Source organism: Salvia miltiorrhiza, chromosome 8 (assembly GCF_028751815.1).
Source record: "Salvia miltiorrhiza cultivar Shanhuang (shh) chromosome 8, IMPLAD_Smil_shh, whole genome shotgun sequence".
NCBI lineage: Eukaryota > Viridiplantae > Streptophyta > Magnoliopsida > Lamiales > Lamiaceae > Salvia > Salvia miltiorrhiza.
This window is the reverse complement of record NC_080394.1, coordinates 21,954,807-21,971,934: the sequence shown is the minus strand read 5'-3', so window position 1 is coordinate 21,971,934 and position 17,128 is coordinate 21,954,807. Positions and strand designations below refer to the sequence as shown.

The 17,128-nt window shown below is 34.4% G+C and overlaps 5 protein-coding genes across 6 annotated transcripts; 3 read left to right on the top strand and 2 right to left on the bottom strand.

Moving 5' to 3' along the window:
- The first annotated feature begins 1,997 nt into the window (after window positions 1-1,997).
- On the top strand, window positions 1,998-6,564 carry LOC131001851 (mitochondrial outer membrane protein porin 2-like). Its single transcript, XM_057928474.1, has 6 exons — window positions 1,998-2,367; window positions 2,478-2,545; window positions 5,044-5,154; window positions 5,241-5,327; window positions 5,406-5,614; window positions 5,729-6,564. Exons 1-6 carry the CDS (start codon window positions 2,319-2,321, stop codon window positions 6,033-6,035), a joined length of 831 nt encoding a protein of 276 aa, XP_057784457.1. The 5' UTR covers window positions 1,998-2,318; the 3' UTR covers window positions 6,036-6,564.
- A 1,225-nt stretch (window positions 6,565-7,789) lies between these two features.
- Window positions 7,790-8,529, bottom strand: LOC131001852 (60S ribosomal protein L26-1-like). Its single transcript, XM_057928475.1, has one exon. The coding sequence runs from the start codon at window positions 8,358-8,360 to the stop codon at window positions 7,920-7,922; it is 441 nt and encodes a 146-aa protein (XP_057784458.1). The 5' UTR covers window positions 8,361-8,529; the 3' UTR covers window positions 7,790-7,919.
- A 2,408-nt stretch (window positions 8,530-10,937) lies between these two features.
- Window positions 10,938-13,005, bottom strand: LOC131001850 (uncharacterized). 2 transcript variants are annotated; one of them, XM_057928471.1, is made up of 4 exons: window positions 12,615-13,005; window positions 11,714-11,861; window positions 11,471-11,541; window positions 10,938-11,385 (listed from the first exon to the last, which is right to left on the bottom strand). In XM_057928471.1, exons 1-4 carry the CDS (start codon window positions 12,786-12,788, stop codon window positions 11,158-11,160), a joined length of 621 nt encoding a protein of 206 aa, XP_057784454.1. In that variant the 5' UTR covers window positions 12,789-13,005; the 3' UTR covers window positions 10,938-11,157. The 2 variants fall into 2 exon arrangements, with proteins under 2 accessions (XP_057784454.1, XP_057784455.1); XM_057928472.1 differs by having other exon boundaries at window positions 11,471-11,538.
- Window positions 13,006-13,644: 639 nt separating this feature from the next.
- On the top strand, window positions 13,645-14,642 carry LOC130998193 (glutathione S-transferase T3-like). Its single transcript, XM_057923624.1, has 2 exons — window positions 13,645-14,188; window positions 14,245-14,642. Exons 1-2 carry the CDS (start codon window positions 13,645-13,647, stop codon window positions 14,640-14,642), a joined length of 942 nt encoding a protein of 313 aa, XP_057779607.1.
- Window positions 14,643-15,545: 903 nt separating this feature from the next.
- Window positions 15,546-16,451, top strand: LOC130998192 (uncharacterized). Its single transcript, XM_057923623.1, has one exon. It carries the CDS (start codon window positions 15,546-15,548, stop codon window positions 16,449-16,451), a length of 906 nt encoding a protein of 301 aa, XP_057779606.1.
- The last annotated feature ends 677 nt before the right edge of the window (window positions 16,452-17,128 follow it).

The following is a 17,128-nucleotide window of genomic DNA, read 5'->3' as shown; positions in this document are numbered from 1 at the left end:
ATTGATAGGCAATCACAATAGTTCATATATTTCTTAACTATATTTTATTTAATTATAACGTAATTTAAACTTTGATTTTTATATAAGAAAGCTCACTTAATCATAATTTGATGATACATGGAACTCTGAATTATTCCTTCACTTCCTTTCTTATATTTAACTTTCACTATAAATTAACTCAACTCGATAAATAAGAAGAAAGTTATTACTCTTTCCTAGAAAATTCTAATATGTATTCTTTTAGAATGAGTAAGGTATTAATAGATTGTGTTTAAACAACATTTTTGTTGGTCCAAAGGCAGTAGTTTCTATTGGGAAGTTGTGGTATAAAATAGACATTATTATTTAATTATAGCATAGAACTAGTGAAATTTTCAGTAAATACCAGAGTAATTAGACTAAAACTTAAACTGCAATAATTATAATTCTTGCATTAATCATAATTCTATCCATACTAATAGGTAAATAAATTTTGATTACTAAAATAATATAAATCCTATTTTTTTTAAAGTAATATAGGTCTAAGATAATTTTACGTAAGTATATGTTAAATTAGGATAATTTTGTCCCTAAAAAAAATTAGGATAATTTTATAGGCCAATTCTAAAAATAATTAAAATAGTTCTGCAGACTCAAGAAGCAATGTAATAATTACTCCAACATATTACTAGCTGACAGGCCCACCAATATTTAAGTTTATCAATCATTTAAGGTGATTCTATTCATAACTAATTTGCTCTATAGCCCCCAATCTCTAATCACCCAATAATTTAATAATTTAAGAAATAATGTAGTCAAATAGTCATAATAAAGATTGAAAATTAATTTTTGGCCCTTAATCTTAAAACATCAAAATATGACCATTAATTAGGTGGTATGCCTAATTTGCCATTTTTACTCGGCCGTTGGGGTGATTACGCGACTGCTGGAAGCTTATGGCTGAGTTGCGCGTTCGCGGGGAAAAGTCAGCACCCGCTGCGCGTATGGCACTTACGAGTTATGGCACTAATAGAGCCATAAGTGTCATACGCATCATTTTATTACTTGGTTTTATTTTGAATTTGTGTTGGCATTTTAAACACTTCTCCGTAGGGTTTAGATGTTCTATTTAGGGTTTAGATGATCCATTTATGATTTCTTGATTCTATTACTGTTGTTTCTGTTGCACGTATGACACTTATGGCATTATTTGTGCCATAAGTGCCAAAATGACTATTTTACTTGGTTTTATTTTGGATTTCCATTGATACTTATGGCACTATAACATTGTCATAAGTGCCAACGGAAATCCAAAATAAAACCAAAGTAAAATCTTGGCACTTATGGCACTAATAGTGCCATAAGTGTCTAACCCGACCCGCGCACCTGATCCTACCCGATCCATCCCATTAAGGGTAAAAACGTCAAAATCAATAAAAATGGCCAAATTTTATATTTTTTCAATATGTGGCCATAAATTGTGTTTTATGCTTCATTTTGACTAATTCAAAATTTTACTCTTAATTTAATTAGTTAGACCCAAATGAAATAAGGTCTAATAATGGAATACATGTTTTAAAAAATGTCCCAAATTATCGTTTCCTATTTAAATACTTATAATTTTTAGTTTTTTTGCAAAAATTGTCCCATTATTCGATAACAGAATGATGAGTTACTCCATCGAATTTTTAGTTAAAATATTTTTGTTCACTTACTTAATAAAATAACGTCATTTCACCTAATAATTTAGTGAGATGACTCATTATTTTGTCACTGAATTTTGTATATAGGGATACTTTGCAAAAAGTCGAATTTTGTCCATATATACATATTCATAAAAATTAGATATTTCCCGTATAAAACTTAACAAAATGAATAAATGTAATTTATTCATTTTTTTGAATAAATGTAATTTCCCGTACTGTTACTTTGTTAAATCAGATGGTTTTTTTTTTTTTTTTTTGAAGAATAAATGAGATGAGTTAAATCCTAGCTAGCTAGCATTCCAAATTCACAGCAGTCAGCAACTATGTGGATGCTCTACGTTGACCTGCCTGTGATGGGGGTAGCATCACAACCACCATCTCCTCCGCATTACTATTTGACGAGATCAAGGCCCATCGATCTCAAATACTGAGCGTCAACATATAAATCAATGGTCAATATTATCCCATGAAAATCATTTGTCAATTTCGAAAAATTCCTCAACACTACGCCTTCACCACCAAAAAAGCCCCTCCAAATCTCTCTCCCCCTATTTTCTGTTCGCAGGGATTCTCGATTCACTCTCACTTTTCGCAGCCACTCTAATTTGTGAAATAAATTGAGAAGAACTGAAAATGAGCAAGGGGCCGGGACTCTTCACAGATATCGGCAAGAAAGCCAAAGGTCAATTGATTGTGGATCCGGCATTTTGGTTTAGTTTGATACGCGTTTTTCTTTTTCCCTTCAAAATAGTTATGTGAGATTTGTTGATTTTATATGATGTTGATTTGTAGATCTGCTGACTAGAGATTATCTGTCTGATCACAAATTTTCCGTCTCCACCTACAGTGAATCTGGAGTGGTACGATTTTATGCAGCCTTTTCAATTCAATATATGATGTGCTTAGTGTTAGTTTCAATTAGCGTCTCAGATTACTGTTTTTTGTTTAATTCGATTGATTTCGGAATTATCAATTGGCTGGTTGTATTTTAGGGTTTCAACCTTCAACTCTTCGCTGGAGCATTTGCACTTGTAGAAGTTGATCAGAAATCGATTAGAATTAGTAATAACGGGATTAGTTTTCTGCTGTAGTCCGTGAGTGGATATAGGAAATCATCAACGCCATGGAAATAACTCTCTTCTAATAATTGCATTCTAGTCTTATTTGGTTTTGGATTTAAGAGTATCGTTCAGGGTGGTGAACTGATTTATATGTTGTATTTGTGCTAAAATCATTCTAAATAGTTTATTGTGGATATTTCATTAAACAATCAAGCTCAGTAAGATTGCTGCGTCTCTTCTTTTTTTATTTATATCTGACTTGGCTCTAAGAGTTAAAACGGTGTCGCACCTTTTAGTTGAATAGTATAAGCTGTCTCCGCATTATTTATTAGCACACTCAGGTTTCATTATTTATGAGCAGCGATTGTTCCTCTTCATTTCTAGCTCTTGTTTCATAGGTGATTAACGATAGGATGTTGTAATATGATTTCTGAAAGTTTATATTTTCATCTATAATGCGCCCCTGGTTTTTAATTCTTTTTTATGGTTGACTCCATTAATAGTGTAAGTTTATCTGGTTGAAACTCCTGCATTTACTATCAGTTGCTTTTTTCTTCAATTATCTGATGGTATATTCATGGTCGTATGTTTGTGACATTGTAATGAGTTTGTGGTTGAGTGTTTCTATAGACTTTTACAAAATGATTTTTCTGATATGCTCGTGTAGGATGTTGATAAGTCACTTACTTAGACCATCTCCAATGGTGCAACCCCATTTTAAGGTTTTTGCTGACATCATCTCAAACACATCACCATATTCCCCTACTTCTATTTTCACCCTCAACAATACCTCCTCATCCTCAAGTTTTTGCTGACATCATTATGAATTCATTTTTAACTCACTCAATATTCATTCATATTTAATTTAAATTTTACATTTATTCTTTATAATTAAATATAAATTAATTTGATAATTACTTTTAAGTAATATAAAAATAATATAACAAAATTGAGACCCCCAATTGTTAAAGGACAATATAATAAAAAACGAAAAAAAGTAAAAGAACGAAAACTGTTGGGAAATTAAAAGTAGTTAAAAGTGGAGTGAAATGCAAAAATTTAAAAAGTTGAAAGTTAACATAAGAAAAATAATAATAAAAAACTCTATTCCACCCACTATCAGAGGAGGCAATAACACATCCCCTCTCTCCTCGCTCCTCTACATACCTCCCCATAGTTAACACCCCCAACAATATTTCATGGGGATGCATCTCCTTTGGCACCCCCATTGGAGATGCTCTTATGGATGTTCCCTAACCAATTTCTCCTTTAAACTTTAACTAAATATTCTTCTATTTAGTAAGTACTCAGATGTATGCCTTTCATATCAGTTAGTAAAGTAAGACGCAGAAGGTTTAGGATGAAAGTAATGAATAGCCAAATATCTTAAAGATGATAGTATTAGTTAATATTATGTGGCAAAGCCTCTCTTTCGCAGAATCTATGCCATCTATTTTAAACAATTGATCCACGGGTGCTTTTCTCCTTAGGGAGTTTCTAAATTTTGTATTTTCATATGTAACCCGAGTTTGACTAAACTAATTTAATTAGCATTTCCTGTTTTTTCTGTATGAATAGGTTTGTGTGACAAAATACCTTATAGATTAGAACTTTAGTTGAAGGCTGACTACTTTTTTTTTACCCATTCATCCTTTGTGAGAAATTTATTTTATAAAGCTCATAGTCTCTCTCTAAATATAACTTCTTTCCTTGTTTTTGTTTGGTAACCCACCGTCTGCCTTTATAAATCATGCATGTAGGAAACAATGCTAGCATTTTATGTATTCTAGACTGTAAACAGCGATTGAGAAACATAATTTTTAGGTTTTATCTTGTATCTCATTGTTTTGAGTCATGACCAAAAGTTAGCATTTGCATATTAAAGTAACAATATGATGCAATAATCAGGTTTTAGTGCTCAGGCACTTGCGTACTTCAACATTAAGTAAACTCTGCTATTGATAATATACGTTCCATACATGACCTATTGATATTTTCAATATGCTTGAGATGTCTATAGTTTGGTATAGGACATTAGATCATATGAGAGTAGATAATAGAGCTTTTAATTGAGAATAGTTTAAGCTGATATAGTCATTTTATTGTTATTATAAATTAGTTATCCTGTCTTGAATGCATTGCCTTGAGGTTTACACCTTATGGATGCCTTCTCCTATTGGTTTTTCTTTGCTTGTGACAGCTTTATCAACATACGAATTATCTGTCGTTTGTGACTGTCTCTGTTCTTTGGTCTGATTATGTGAAAATGTAATTTCCATTATACTTCCTCATTGCAGGCTCTCACAACATCCACAGTGAAAAAAGGAGGGTATTCATCTGGTGATGTGGGAGTTCAGTACGTATATAGGAATACTTCTACTGATCTGAAAGTTGATACAGAGTCAAATGTATGTGACATTAATTTATAACTTCTTTCACATAAAAATTCCTGCTTCATTGCAACTTACTCTTATCTCTCGTTTTCTCTCTGCAGATCTCAGCCACTTTTACTGTTGCTGACATTATTCCCTCATCAAAAACCATTGCCAACCTGAAATTTCCCAATTATGAGTCTGGAAAGGTCTGCTGTCCCCCATTTTTCTGAGCAAGTGACCTTGAGATGTTGCATTATACTAATATATTTTCCGTTTTCTTACAGCTGGAATTTCAGTACTTCCATCCTCATGCATCCCTCACTGCAGCTGTTGGTCTGAACCAAACTCCTCCACTTGATTTCTCAGTTACCCTTGGTACTCCCACCTTTGCTTTGGGTGCAGAGGCAGGTTATGAAACCACTTCCGGAAAATTAACAAAATACACGGCTGGCATCACTGTGACAAAACCAGATTCATCTGCTTCAGTAATTCTGTAAGTTGTCACTTGCTTTGATGGCTGACATCCCAACTTCGATAATCTTGTAGATATTTTGCTCTTCTTCTTTTAAAGCTGAAAAGGTTAGCCCCTTTTCCCTTGTCCATGTAGGGGTGACAAAGGAGATACCATAAAGGCATCATACATACACTACCTTGATGAATTGAAGAGGAGTGCTGCTGTGGGAGAAATCACCCGAAAATTCTCTACAAACGAGAACACATTTACAGTGGGAGGATCTTGCGCTGTTGACAGCCTGACACTAGTGAAAGTGAAGCTTAATAATCACGGTACACTAGCGGCTACTTTGCAGCATGAGGTCATTCGCAAATCTCTTGTGACCATATCCAGCGAATTCGACACCAAGTCCTTGGACAAGACCCCCAAATTTGGTGTGTCGCTCGCTCTGAAGCCTTGAAAGCTCCTAGATTAACCATCTTGCATTTGAATGCTGTACTTGTTTGAACTTTTGAGGTTGCATTGGAAAAGGTTGCCAAATAAGTAGTTTCAGAAATTTACTGTCCCCAGCAATTGACACATCATCATGCATTGATGCGCGGGGAAATTCTATGATGTTTTGTGGGTTTTGAACTGCCTACTGTGTCTTTCTTCTTGAGGCTTTTTGACATGAGAAGCATTCTTTAAATTCAACGATTTTGGGCTCATTTTACAAAGGGGGAGCGAAGCTTGATTCATGGGATTGAGTATTTTCGTATTTCTGTGCTGTCATCTGGAAGAAGAGGATGTGGTAGGGTTGATGCCTTCTTCGTTTGTCTTTCTGTGTATTGTGTTTGTTACAAATCATTACTCCCATTCTGCAACTTCTTTTACATCAGAATTCAGAACTGAAAGGAAAAGATGGTGCAAATGGGAGTATGCTTGTGGTGGAAGAATCCTGTAAGAGAATTTCACTTTTAGATTCATCAATTTCACGTTTCATTTCTCTACTTCCTAATGTTTCTCTTAAGCCTTTCAACTTGTGTGTTTGCTTCTCACGTTGAACCATTTAAATAGGTTGATTATTCTGTATTGCCGTCCCGTTTTAATGTGTTTGTTGAGGATTCTATATGCATGCTAAAAAAAAGCATGTTTTTCTCATGTGAAAAATGACGGGTATATTGAGGCATTTTGAAAGTGTATTCAGAAGTATGAATCCTTGGAAGTTTTGACTTTAAATCGAATTGTGGAATGGTTAGCGGTTTGAAAACCTAATTGTTGAAGTCGATACTTGATAGCTTGTTTGAAGAGATTCACTAGGCATTTCATACATCCGAAAATACCTACAGAAAATGCATCTTACGAATTCAGTCATCTTCTATTGCCTACGATCTTACCATTTTCAAAAATTGTTACTATCCACATTAGAAATGAGAAGGATTCAGAAAATGTAATTTTTTTTGCTGTAACTCTTATAATGGAAGGTAACTAGCTCATATTTGCTGGAAAGTAAATTATTTTAATTTCAACTTTGAGATGCATAATATCAGTAAATAGTACGGAGTAATGTGCAAAAAAAATGAAGTTTCTTAACGGAGTCAAATATGAAAGGTAATGATTATCTCCAAATTTGATTCATTTTCTTAATTAATGTTCAGTGTTTCTTAACGAAAAATTCTCCTATATAAATAAGTGAGCTTTAAATGTACAAAAAAGGTGTAACATTTATCTGTTAATTTTATTATAATAAATTCTAAAAAAACGAGCAAAAAACTAGATTTGACCTACTTACACCCACACTGCAAATTAAATAGGGATGCTAATGTGTGCGTCAATTAAACAGGGATGCCAATGTGTGCGTCAGTTGGAGGTTAATGCTCAAAAAGTTCAGGCACCGCTGTGGAGATCATTAAATTTCTTTATTTAATTGAGTAATTTATCAAAAAAAAAATATGGATGCTAATTGTAATCTAACAGTGGCATATCATAACAAGTTTAGAGTTCAAAAGTTAAAAGTGAACTACCACACAAAAATAAATGAAGAAAGATTGTATTTAAAACAGAGAGCGCATCACAAACCAGTACTGATTTAAGGTGCAAAATATCACCCAATTTCACATTTGCACAAACAAAACTCCTCATTGCTTCAACTAAAACTTGCCTCTAGGATACCATTCATGCATAAACAAAAAACCAAACAACATTAACCACAAGCAAGAAAAATGAACCAATAAATAAAGGTGCGTAACTATGAGCCTTGCATTAAAACAACAAAAAACAAAATCATTTAACCATCCATAAAAGTATAGCATAGTTGCCCCAAAAAACAACAATAAACAAAAAGCTTAAATAAAATGGAAACCTATCAATCGATGGTCTGCATGATATCCTCGGCCGTGAACTTGGTTCCCTTGTCCTTGTCGGCGGCGGCGCGGCCCTTTGCCTTGCGGTCAAGGAGCGACTTGCGGTCCTTGTCGAGGCGGAGCTTGGTGATGACGACCTTGGAGGGGTGAATGCCGACGTTGACGGTGGAGCCGTTCACCTTCTCGCGGGTGATGCGCTCGATGTGGATCACCCATTTCTTGCGGTAGACCTGGACGACCTTGCCCTCGCGCCCCTTGTAGGTGCCGCGGACCACCTGCACCTCGTCGTCCTTGCGCACCGGCATCGATCGCGCGTTGTACTTGGACCGGAGGTCGCCAGAGAGGGGCGCGCTCATCAGCACGCGCCGCACGCTCGACGGCGCCGTGAAGTGGGCCTTCCGGCTCTTGCGGCGGGAGGACGACACGCGTGGGTTGTACTTCATTTTCGCCGCCGGGATGAGATGAGATGAAATTTGGGAATTTGATTTTCGCAGAGGAGGGTTAGGGTTTTGCACTCTGCTCTTATATACTTATAGATGTAGTGCCTTGTTTGGACTTCATTTTTGGGCTCTTGTTTTGGGCCGTAATATTATTTTTCTGCTTCTATAATTAATATACTTTTTTCTTTGTTAGGGCTCTAGTTGTCATCGCTCAAAGCTTAAGATTTATTTATCAAATGCTTTATCGACTCTTCTAAGTAGATATATGTTCCAAACATGTTTTTTTAATAAAATAGATTATTATATAAACAATAATATAATACATTCATTATTTTCTGAGAATACATGAAATTATTCATTCTAATATAAACAAAAATAAAATTGTGTAAAAATACATTTATACCCTTAAATTACATTGATGCTGCCCATGAGTTCCTCCAGGTCCAGAGTTGATGCTGTAGCCAAGCACGGGAAGAGGTTGTCACATCTTGAGGAGCTACAACTTCACATGAATTATCACATTGGATATCATCTTATGAACAAGGAAGTCAGCTTTTTGCCCACAGATTGCACCAAGGGAATCCAATAAGGATCAAAAAATGAGGAAATATGGATTTTTCATTGTTTTAATAGAAAGCTATGTGATTTTTGTATATTAAATGTTGTTTTGTCATCGATTATCAATTGATATACAGATTTAACACTTAAAAGTATTTTCTTTTTATAATCGAATGTTTTAATGAAGTTTGAATTGTTGTTGTTCATAAATTCACAATTAATTTTAAATTAGCGATTAATTCACAACTCGAACATAGATTCGTTGTGAATTTGAGTTTCAAAAAATTAGAAATCACAATTCAATATAGTTTCGTTGTGAATTCAAGATTTAAAACTAGAATTTACATATGGTAATAGTTTTAGTTGTGATTTAAAGTTTTAAACTAGAATTCAAAACTGTACTATATGTTGGTTGTGAATTGAAGTTTGAAAGTTAGAATTCACAACCAAGTCATAGGCTGATTGTGAATTGCAGGGGTAAAATAGTAAATGCAGTTAATTCTTAAGTTTTGTTTTTTTATCCTAATGAATAGTTTTTATTTTTGTTATTTTAATTTGGACATTTTTTAAGTTCACTAATTAATAAATATCAGTAGTATCAGACAAATAATTTAATAATCGAATTACTTAATGAACTTGCTTATGAACTAACAAGTTGAATACTATTATACTAAAACTTAATTTGTGTAGCGAACAAGCTCTACTAAATGAGTTTAAACAAACGTTTATCGAGCCAACCTTCGAATAACTTGATTCATTTATCGCCTATGATTTATTACTCAGCACAATTTAGTTCACTTGTTATGGATAATTTATCCGTGTAGTTACTTTAACTTGGTAATTGTTGTATATACACAAAAGGAAGGTATTTATTACAGAGGAAAACAATACCTCAATTGAGTTAAAAAATTGAACCTAAGATCTCTCACAAATGAGATACTTTGAGTGCCTCAATTTTACCACTTAAATTAGACCTCATTGACCTTAATTGAGTTATTGTTGTTTGAAATGCTTTCAAAGACAAATTTACTACACCTTCAGGTGGTCAAAAACTCAAATATAATGACAACATAAATAACGAATACACACAATCGAGATTATTAGTAATTATAAAGTAATATTAAGGTAATGGCTGGTATGTAAGAATAGAATTAGAAGGGAATAAAATGGATTTTAGAATGGAATACAATGGCAATGGAATGAAATATAGGATTCCTATGGTTGGTATTTACAAGAAGTAATGGATAGAATGAAATAAAATTCACCAATAATAATAATAATAATAATAATAATAATAATAATAATATAATTAATATATAAATAATATTATTATGATGATTATTATTATTTTACGTTTAATTTATTGTTTGATTATTAATTTCATTTATTGTTATTATTATTTATTTTAATTATTTTATTATCATTGTTTTATTATATTATCATTTATTATTTTCTATTATTATTAATTATTTTTTTATTATTTTAAAATTATTTTATTATTTTTTACTATAATATTGTATTTTATTGTTTATTATTAAAATTGTTTTATTATTTTTTACAATTATTATTATTTATTATATTAAGAATATTAATATTTTGCTATTATTTATTATTTACTTATTTATTATTATTAATTTTATTATATTATATTATTATTAAAATTATTTTATTATATTAATAATATTAAATTATTTTACTATTATTTATTATTATTATTATTAAAAATATTAGTAACTTTTATTATAGAGTAATCTCATATCTGTGGGAATACAGAATACCATGAGGGAGGGGAGGAATGGCTAATCCCATATGCATGGGAATAGACATTCCATCGGGAATGACGATATTACAAAAACTGTATCAGGCTATCGGCCATAGGATTGAGAATGGACGCAGAAATCACCATTTCATTCCTGCATACCAGCCATGCCCTACCTACTTTTAACAAATTTTAATAAAAGATTGTAAAGTTTTAGACATAGTATCAAACTAACTATTATTGGTAATACTTTCGCATATTCATAGGAAAACAAAGGAACAATGCATTTCATTCAAAGCAAGCTGACGTTAGCACAATCATCACAAAATACTGCATGAGATTCTGAAAGTAAAAAAAGAAGCTTAAAAATGGTGTAGGCAAGCAAAACTAATTTTCTTTGAGAGATGAGATCACAACAATATGAAATCTCCATATCAGAAGAGAAACGGTCTAACAGCAGCACATCAATGGCCATGATCAACTCTATCTTCGACACTGAGCATTTACTCGCATTTCTTTGGCTATACAAGGAAGCCATCTTTCTCCCCTAATCCTTTTCAGCTCAGCCACGCGCTCCTCCTCTTGTTTTGCTGCTGTCTTAGCAGCACTTTCCCTAGCTTCGCGTTTAGCTAAGGACTTCTGGCATTCTCTACTTGCTACAGCAATTATGTCCACCCCATCAACAGCTACGGATTGAAGCTGCTTCCTGAACTGTAAGAACTCGAAAAATATACTTAGGACAGATGGGAGACGAGAAATTAGATGAATAACTGACAACAAATGTATATACGCATACCTTTTTTGATTTTTCATGAAGCTCTTCACGAGGAACAATTTTTGGTTTCTTCGTTGGTCCATGTAGCTCTGCTGGTAACACAAATACAGCAATATCAGGAAATAAATTTGATTAAAAGAAGAAAAGAAACAAATATTATGCCATGGAACAGATTGTTATGCAATTTCAGCTTGTTTGGTTCTTAATAGCTCATGCAGAAGATGACTGCATTATACTAATAATGACATGCTGGCATGTTCTCACCTCTTTGATCAAACACTATTCCATGAGGAGCGTTTCTGAAAAGTCGAACTCCAGCATCTTCTGCTGCAGGGTCTTCCTCGACAATAAGAGCTTCTTCTGAGACCATTTCGATAGTCTTGTCTAAGATGTCTTCTAGTAACCTTCCTGCCTGGCACAGTGAACTCGTCATTCACTTACACATGAAAGTCGTATCATTTTGTGCCAAGTAAGATGCAATCTCTTAACTTCAACACCTGGAATTTTTCTCTTCCATCATTTTAAAACTCGGGCCACAAGCTTCGACCACAGAGATGCATAACCCAACTCTTTGCCGAAGTAACTTTTACAAGTGATAACCAAACACAGTATAAAAACTCAACAAGTAGACAGAACATTTATAGCACACACAAGAAGCCCCCAAAACCCAGAAATTGAGCAGCCATTTCCAATTTATAAGCAACAAATAACTTATCAGAGAGGCATGTTCAAAAAAACACTTATCAGAGAGGCGTAGTGATTGAATCCAAGTCACCAACAAACACTTTGCAGACAAAATTTATGAGGCGTATATGTTTCCAAGAAACATATTCTAGAATTGAGGAATTGCATTTCTCTAATTTTGTGAAATAAAAGAAATCCAGCAAGTATGAATTAAATAAAACTGCAGTAAAAGAAGCCAGGACTGCTAAGCTCACAATCAAACCATGTAGCAAACAGAGTGCAAAGCACAGAGCATTAGCATTCTCATTTTGCCAAAACCATCATCAACCCAAACAGGAAAAAAGCAGCATTCATCAAAATTAATATGCATAATCATACGAACTGACATAAAAAGAGTAACAGTGTCTTCTTACTGGCGCTAAGTAACTTAACAGATGGTCAAATAGAGGAAATTAGAATTGTTAGGGGAAAAGAAGAATACCTTAATTTGGTAATGCTTGAGATTTTGGGGTTTGTGCTTTTCATGTTGGTCTCGATGAGTTGCGCCGTTGGAGGTGTGCGTGGCGGGGGAGGTTACCGAATTTATGGCGGCCATCCAGTCGGCATCGCCGTCTTCCTCCCCACTGCTGCTGCAGCTACTCCGACTACCACCCATATTCAGGCTGTGCAGTCTTCCTTTCCTTCTCCGCTTTGCCCACAAACTTAATTGGAGATTTGTCTTTTCGATTATTGCAGTTTTGCCCCTACATTCAACTCTATTTATTTTTTTTACCTTTTTTTTGGATAAATTACACAATTAAATAAATAAATAAAAGAATCATGTCATGGTGAACTCAAACTTAAAATCTCATATTTTAGGCATTGACCACTTAGACCATGAATATCGGCGCCCACAACTCCAAGAGGTCGTCCGCCACATAGACATTAGCAATTAAAAAAAAAAAGAAAAAATTTTGCTTCAGTTTTGGAAGAGACCGACCTCGGTCTGCAGCCGATGGAGATGAGACCACCTGGTCTCTCTACTTTTTTGTCCACATGTCACCATTTTATTGGTGATAAATTTAATTTAAATAGTAGTATGATATTTATATATAGTAGTATGATATTTATATATATATATATAAATATAGGGAGAGGTTCAAGAAAGAACCATAAATAAAAGAAGACCGGAGAACCATTTTCAGCCATTCGATCATCAAGATCTACGGTGGATGCATCATCTTGTTGGATGAATGCAGATCCTGGGTTCGAATCCTGAAGGGAGCATTTATTTATTTATTTTTTTAGTGCATTAATTTTAACAGCGAATGCATTAATTTTTACAGTGGATGCATTAGATTTGATGGTTCTCCCGTTCTCACAAATAATGTAGTTCTCTCTAGAACCACACCCTATAAATATATATATATAAATATTTATATAACTTTTTTTTCTCTATAAATAGGCTAGACATTTGTAATATTTTTTCACACTTCAAAATCCTCTCTTCTCCCATTTTTATCAATTTCTCAATGGACCCAAGAAATTTCTTCTCAAATTCTCCAAATATGATGAACTCTCAAAATTATTCTCAAGATTATTATCCTAATCTTGATAATATTCATATCCAAGATTTTGAAAACAATTCCAACCCCCAGTTTCCAAATAATCTCACTCATGAAAATGTCCAACCTACAGACACAAACAATTCAGGTGGTCCAAAAGGATGGACAGATCAAGAAGACTTGGCGCTAATGTATGCTTGGTGTAACGCTAGCTCGAATCCAATTGTTGGCACTAATCAAAATGGTGGTACGTTTTGGAAACAAATTTCTGAAATGTATGAAGAAGCTCGAGCCGACCACTCCCGGTTAATGGGCGAAAAAAGAAGCATTGAATCGCTGAGAAATCGTTACAAGAGGCTGAATACAAACGTAACCAAGTGGGTGGCTGTCTACAAAGAAGCATATGATCGAAAAAGTAGTGGCATATCTGATGCAGACGTTGAGAAGGAAGCTCAAAAACTTTATGGGAAAACTAAGTTTACACACCTAGAGGTTTTTGAAAAAGTCATGCGTCATCATCCAAAGTGGAACTGAAATTGGGTGTTGTACGTCATCGTACTCGTGCAGTTGAGTATGATGATGATGTTGGTGTTGAAGATGATCGTGGCAGCTCAAAAAAATCTAGAACCACCGAAGAAGCTGAAGATCCAAACGACTCCACCTCAGAAACTCATGTTAGTGAAACTTCAACAATTCGTCGCCCTGCAGGTAGAGAAAAGGCGAAAGCAAAAAGGAAAGGAAAAGCCACTGTGTCACAACATTCAGCTATCCCTGATGAATACACTGCCGAACTTCAAGCAATGAGAATCACACGTGAGAAAGAAGTGGAAGCAATTAATAGGATGGGTGATATGAGGATGCAATCAAATTTGATGGTGTCAAAAATGAATATACTCAACACTTTGATGGGTAAAAGCAACTTGTCTCCTGAAGAAGAATCTCTAAAATATCGTCTTATGGCATAACTGTTCCCATGATAATCTTAGTTATGATGGTTGTAATTTGTTGTGTGGTTTTATTTCATGTAATTCCAGTATTAACTAATTCAGCAATTAGTGTGAGTTCAGTTTATGTAATTTGAGTATTATGTAATTCCAGTATTATGCAATTCATTGCATGTGACCTACTTTATTAATTGGGGGTTGCAGAGATAAGGTCTCATGCATGCCACCTGCATGATAAGACAATTGTGTGCAGAGATAAAGTAGTGTGCATGTGATTCGCAGGGTAAAAGACAATTTGTGCAGAGATAAAGTAGTGTGCATGTGATTCGCAGGGTAAAAGACAATTTGTGCAGAGATAATGTGACATGCATGATAGTGTGAGGATGCATAGCCTTACTTTTTAATCTATTTATACATTTCAATTACATCAATACAACCAACACTTCCAAAATGTCGTCAAATAACAACTTTGATGATAGTTCAAGTTCAACCTTTGATCCTTTCGACTTCACCGAATTTGATGAATGGCATGAACGCCTTACATTACGAAATCGAACACTTGACTCCATGATAGAGGAAGTTGCTTTCAGCATTCCAACTCTATCCCTACAACCTACAAACCACACAAATAGAGCCCGTCGACGATTCATTGAACGACAACGTGAGAAGGGCCATGAAGGTGTGTTCGAGCAATACTTTTCTGACGATCCGATCTACACTCCAGAAGTTTTTCGAACCAGATTTCGCATGTGAAAGCCATTGTTCGAACGGATAATGAGCAAACTCGTTGCTACCGACCAATTTTTTCAACAAAATCGTGATGCGGCTGGTCGTTTAGGTATGTCTTCGATTCAAAAATGTACTGCAGCTATGAGAGTCTTGGCATACGGGACCGGAGCAGATTTGCATGATGAATACCTCTGAATGAGTGCACAAACCATAAGACGATCAGTAGAAAAATTCTTTGAAGGTGTAATTAACAACTTCGGAGATGAATACCTCAGAAAGCCAAATGAAGAAGACCTATCATATTTGCTGCATGTCGGTGAACAACGAGGTTTTCTAGGTATGTTGGGCAGTATTGATTGCATGCATTGGGAATGGAAAAATTGCCCTACTGCATGGGCAGGGCAATATGCAGGAAGAAATGGTAAGGCGACAATCATTTTGGAAGCAGTTGCATCTCAAGATTTATGGATCTGGCATGCATTTTTTGGAACTCCGGGTTCCAGAAATGATATCAACGTGCTTGAACAATCTCCTGTGTTCAAGGACATCTTGGAAGGCCGAGCACCGAAAGTTAGTTATGTTGTAAATGGTCACGAGAAGAATATGGGATATTATCTTACTGATGGCATATATCCCCAATGGGCAGTATTTGTCAAATCTATTAATGGTCCACAGATTAGGAAGCACCAACTGTTTGCCCAACATCAAGAGGCTACTCGAAAAGATGTTGAAAGGGCATTTGGTGTTTTACAGGCTCGTTTTCATTTTATCAAAAGACCATGTCTTATGTGGGATTGTGATATGATGGAAAAAGTGATGTTAGCTTGCATCATTATGCACAATATGATAGTGGAAGATGAGAGGCACACTTACCTAAATTATTGTGATCCTGCAGAATTTATGGAAGCTAGAAGATTTAGTAATCAGAGTGGAGATGTGGAAGAAAATGAAGATCCAAATTTTGAGTTCTCTACAGAACGGATTGCAAGTCTTTCTAGCTATATGAGAAATAGATCACAAGTTCGTAACAGAGAAGCTCACAGTGCTTTAAAAAATGACTTGATCGAGCATATTTGGCAGAAGTTTGGCCGTGAAAATTGAATGTATAATTTTTCTGTGTCTGTTAGTATCGACAGTTTGTTTGTAATATTGCAATGTTATTATTGTAATTTATATTTTTAATTTAGTTTGTGTAATTTTTGTATTGCCTTTTAATTTCATAGTTATTACTCGAATTTTAGTTTTAAATTTTTTATAATTTCTTGTTTTAATCATAATTTTATATATTATTTTTAACAAAAATAATTATTAATGATTAAAATTTATAATAAAAATAATTATAGATAACATTGTGGTTGGGTGGTTGGATGGTCATGGATAAATCATTCAAAATAGATGTGGTTGGGTTGGATGTGGTTGGATGATGTGGAAGAGAGAGAAATTAATTAAATATTAAAGAGGTTGGATGGTTGGGTGGTTGGAATGGTTGCTGTTATTTATGGTCTTACAATTAGATCAACACACACACACCCATGTCCCCTTGGGATGGCCTAGTGGTTGGGGTGGTTGCCTGTTGTCCAAGAGGTCACAGGTTCGAATACTCTCGGCCACAATAACCACTAGGTGGGGTGTGTGTGTGGTTTGTATTATTTATAATGTAATTTCATCAAAAAAAAAAAAAACACACGCACACCCCTTGCATTCAATAATTGAATCATTTATATGGATGACATTTAAGTGTTTAATCTTTTGAAAAACTCCCACTTTTTGTTAAGCGT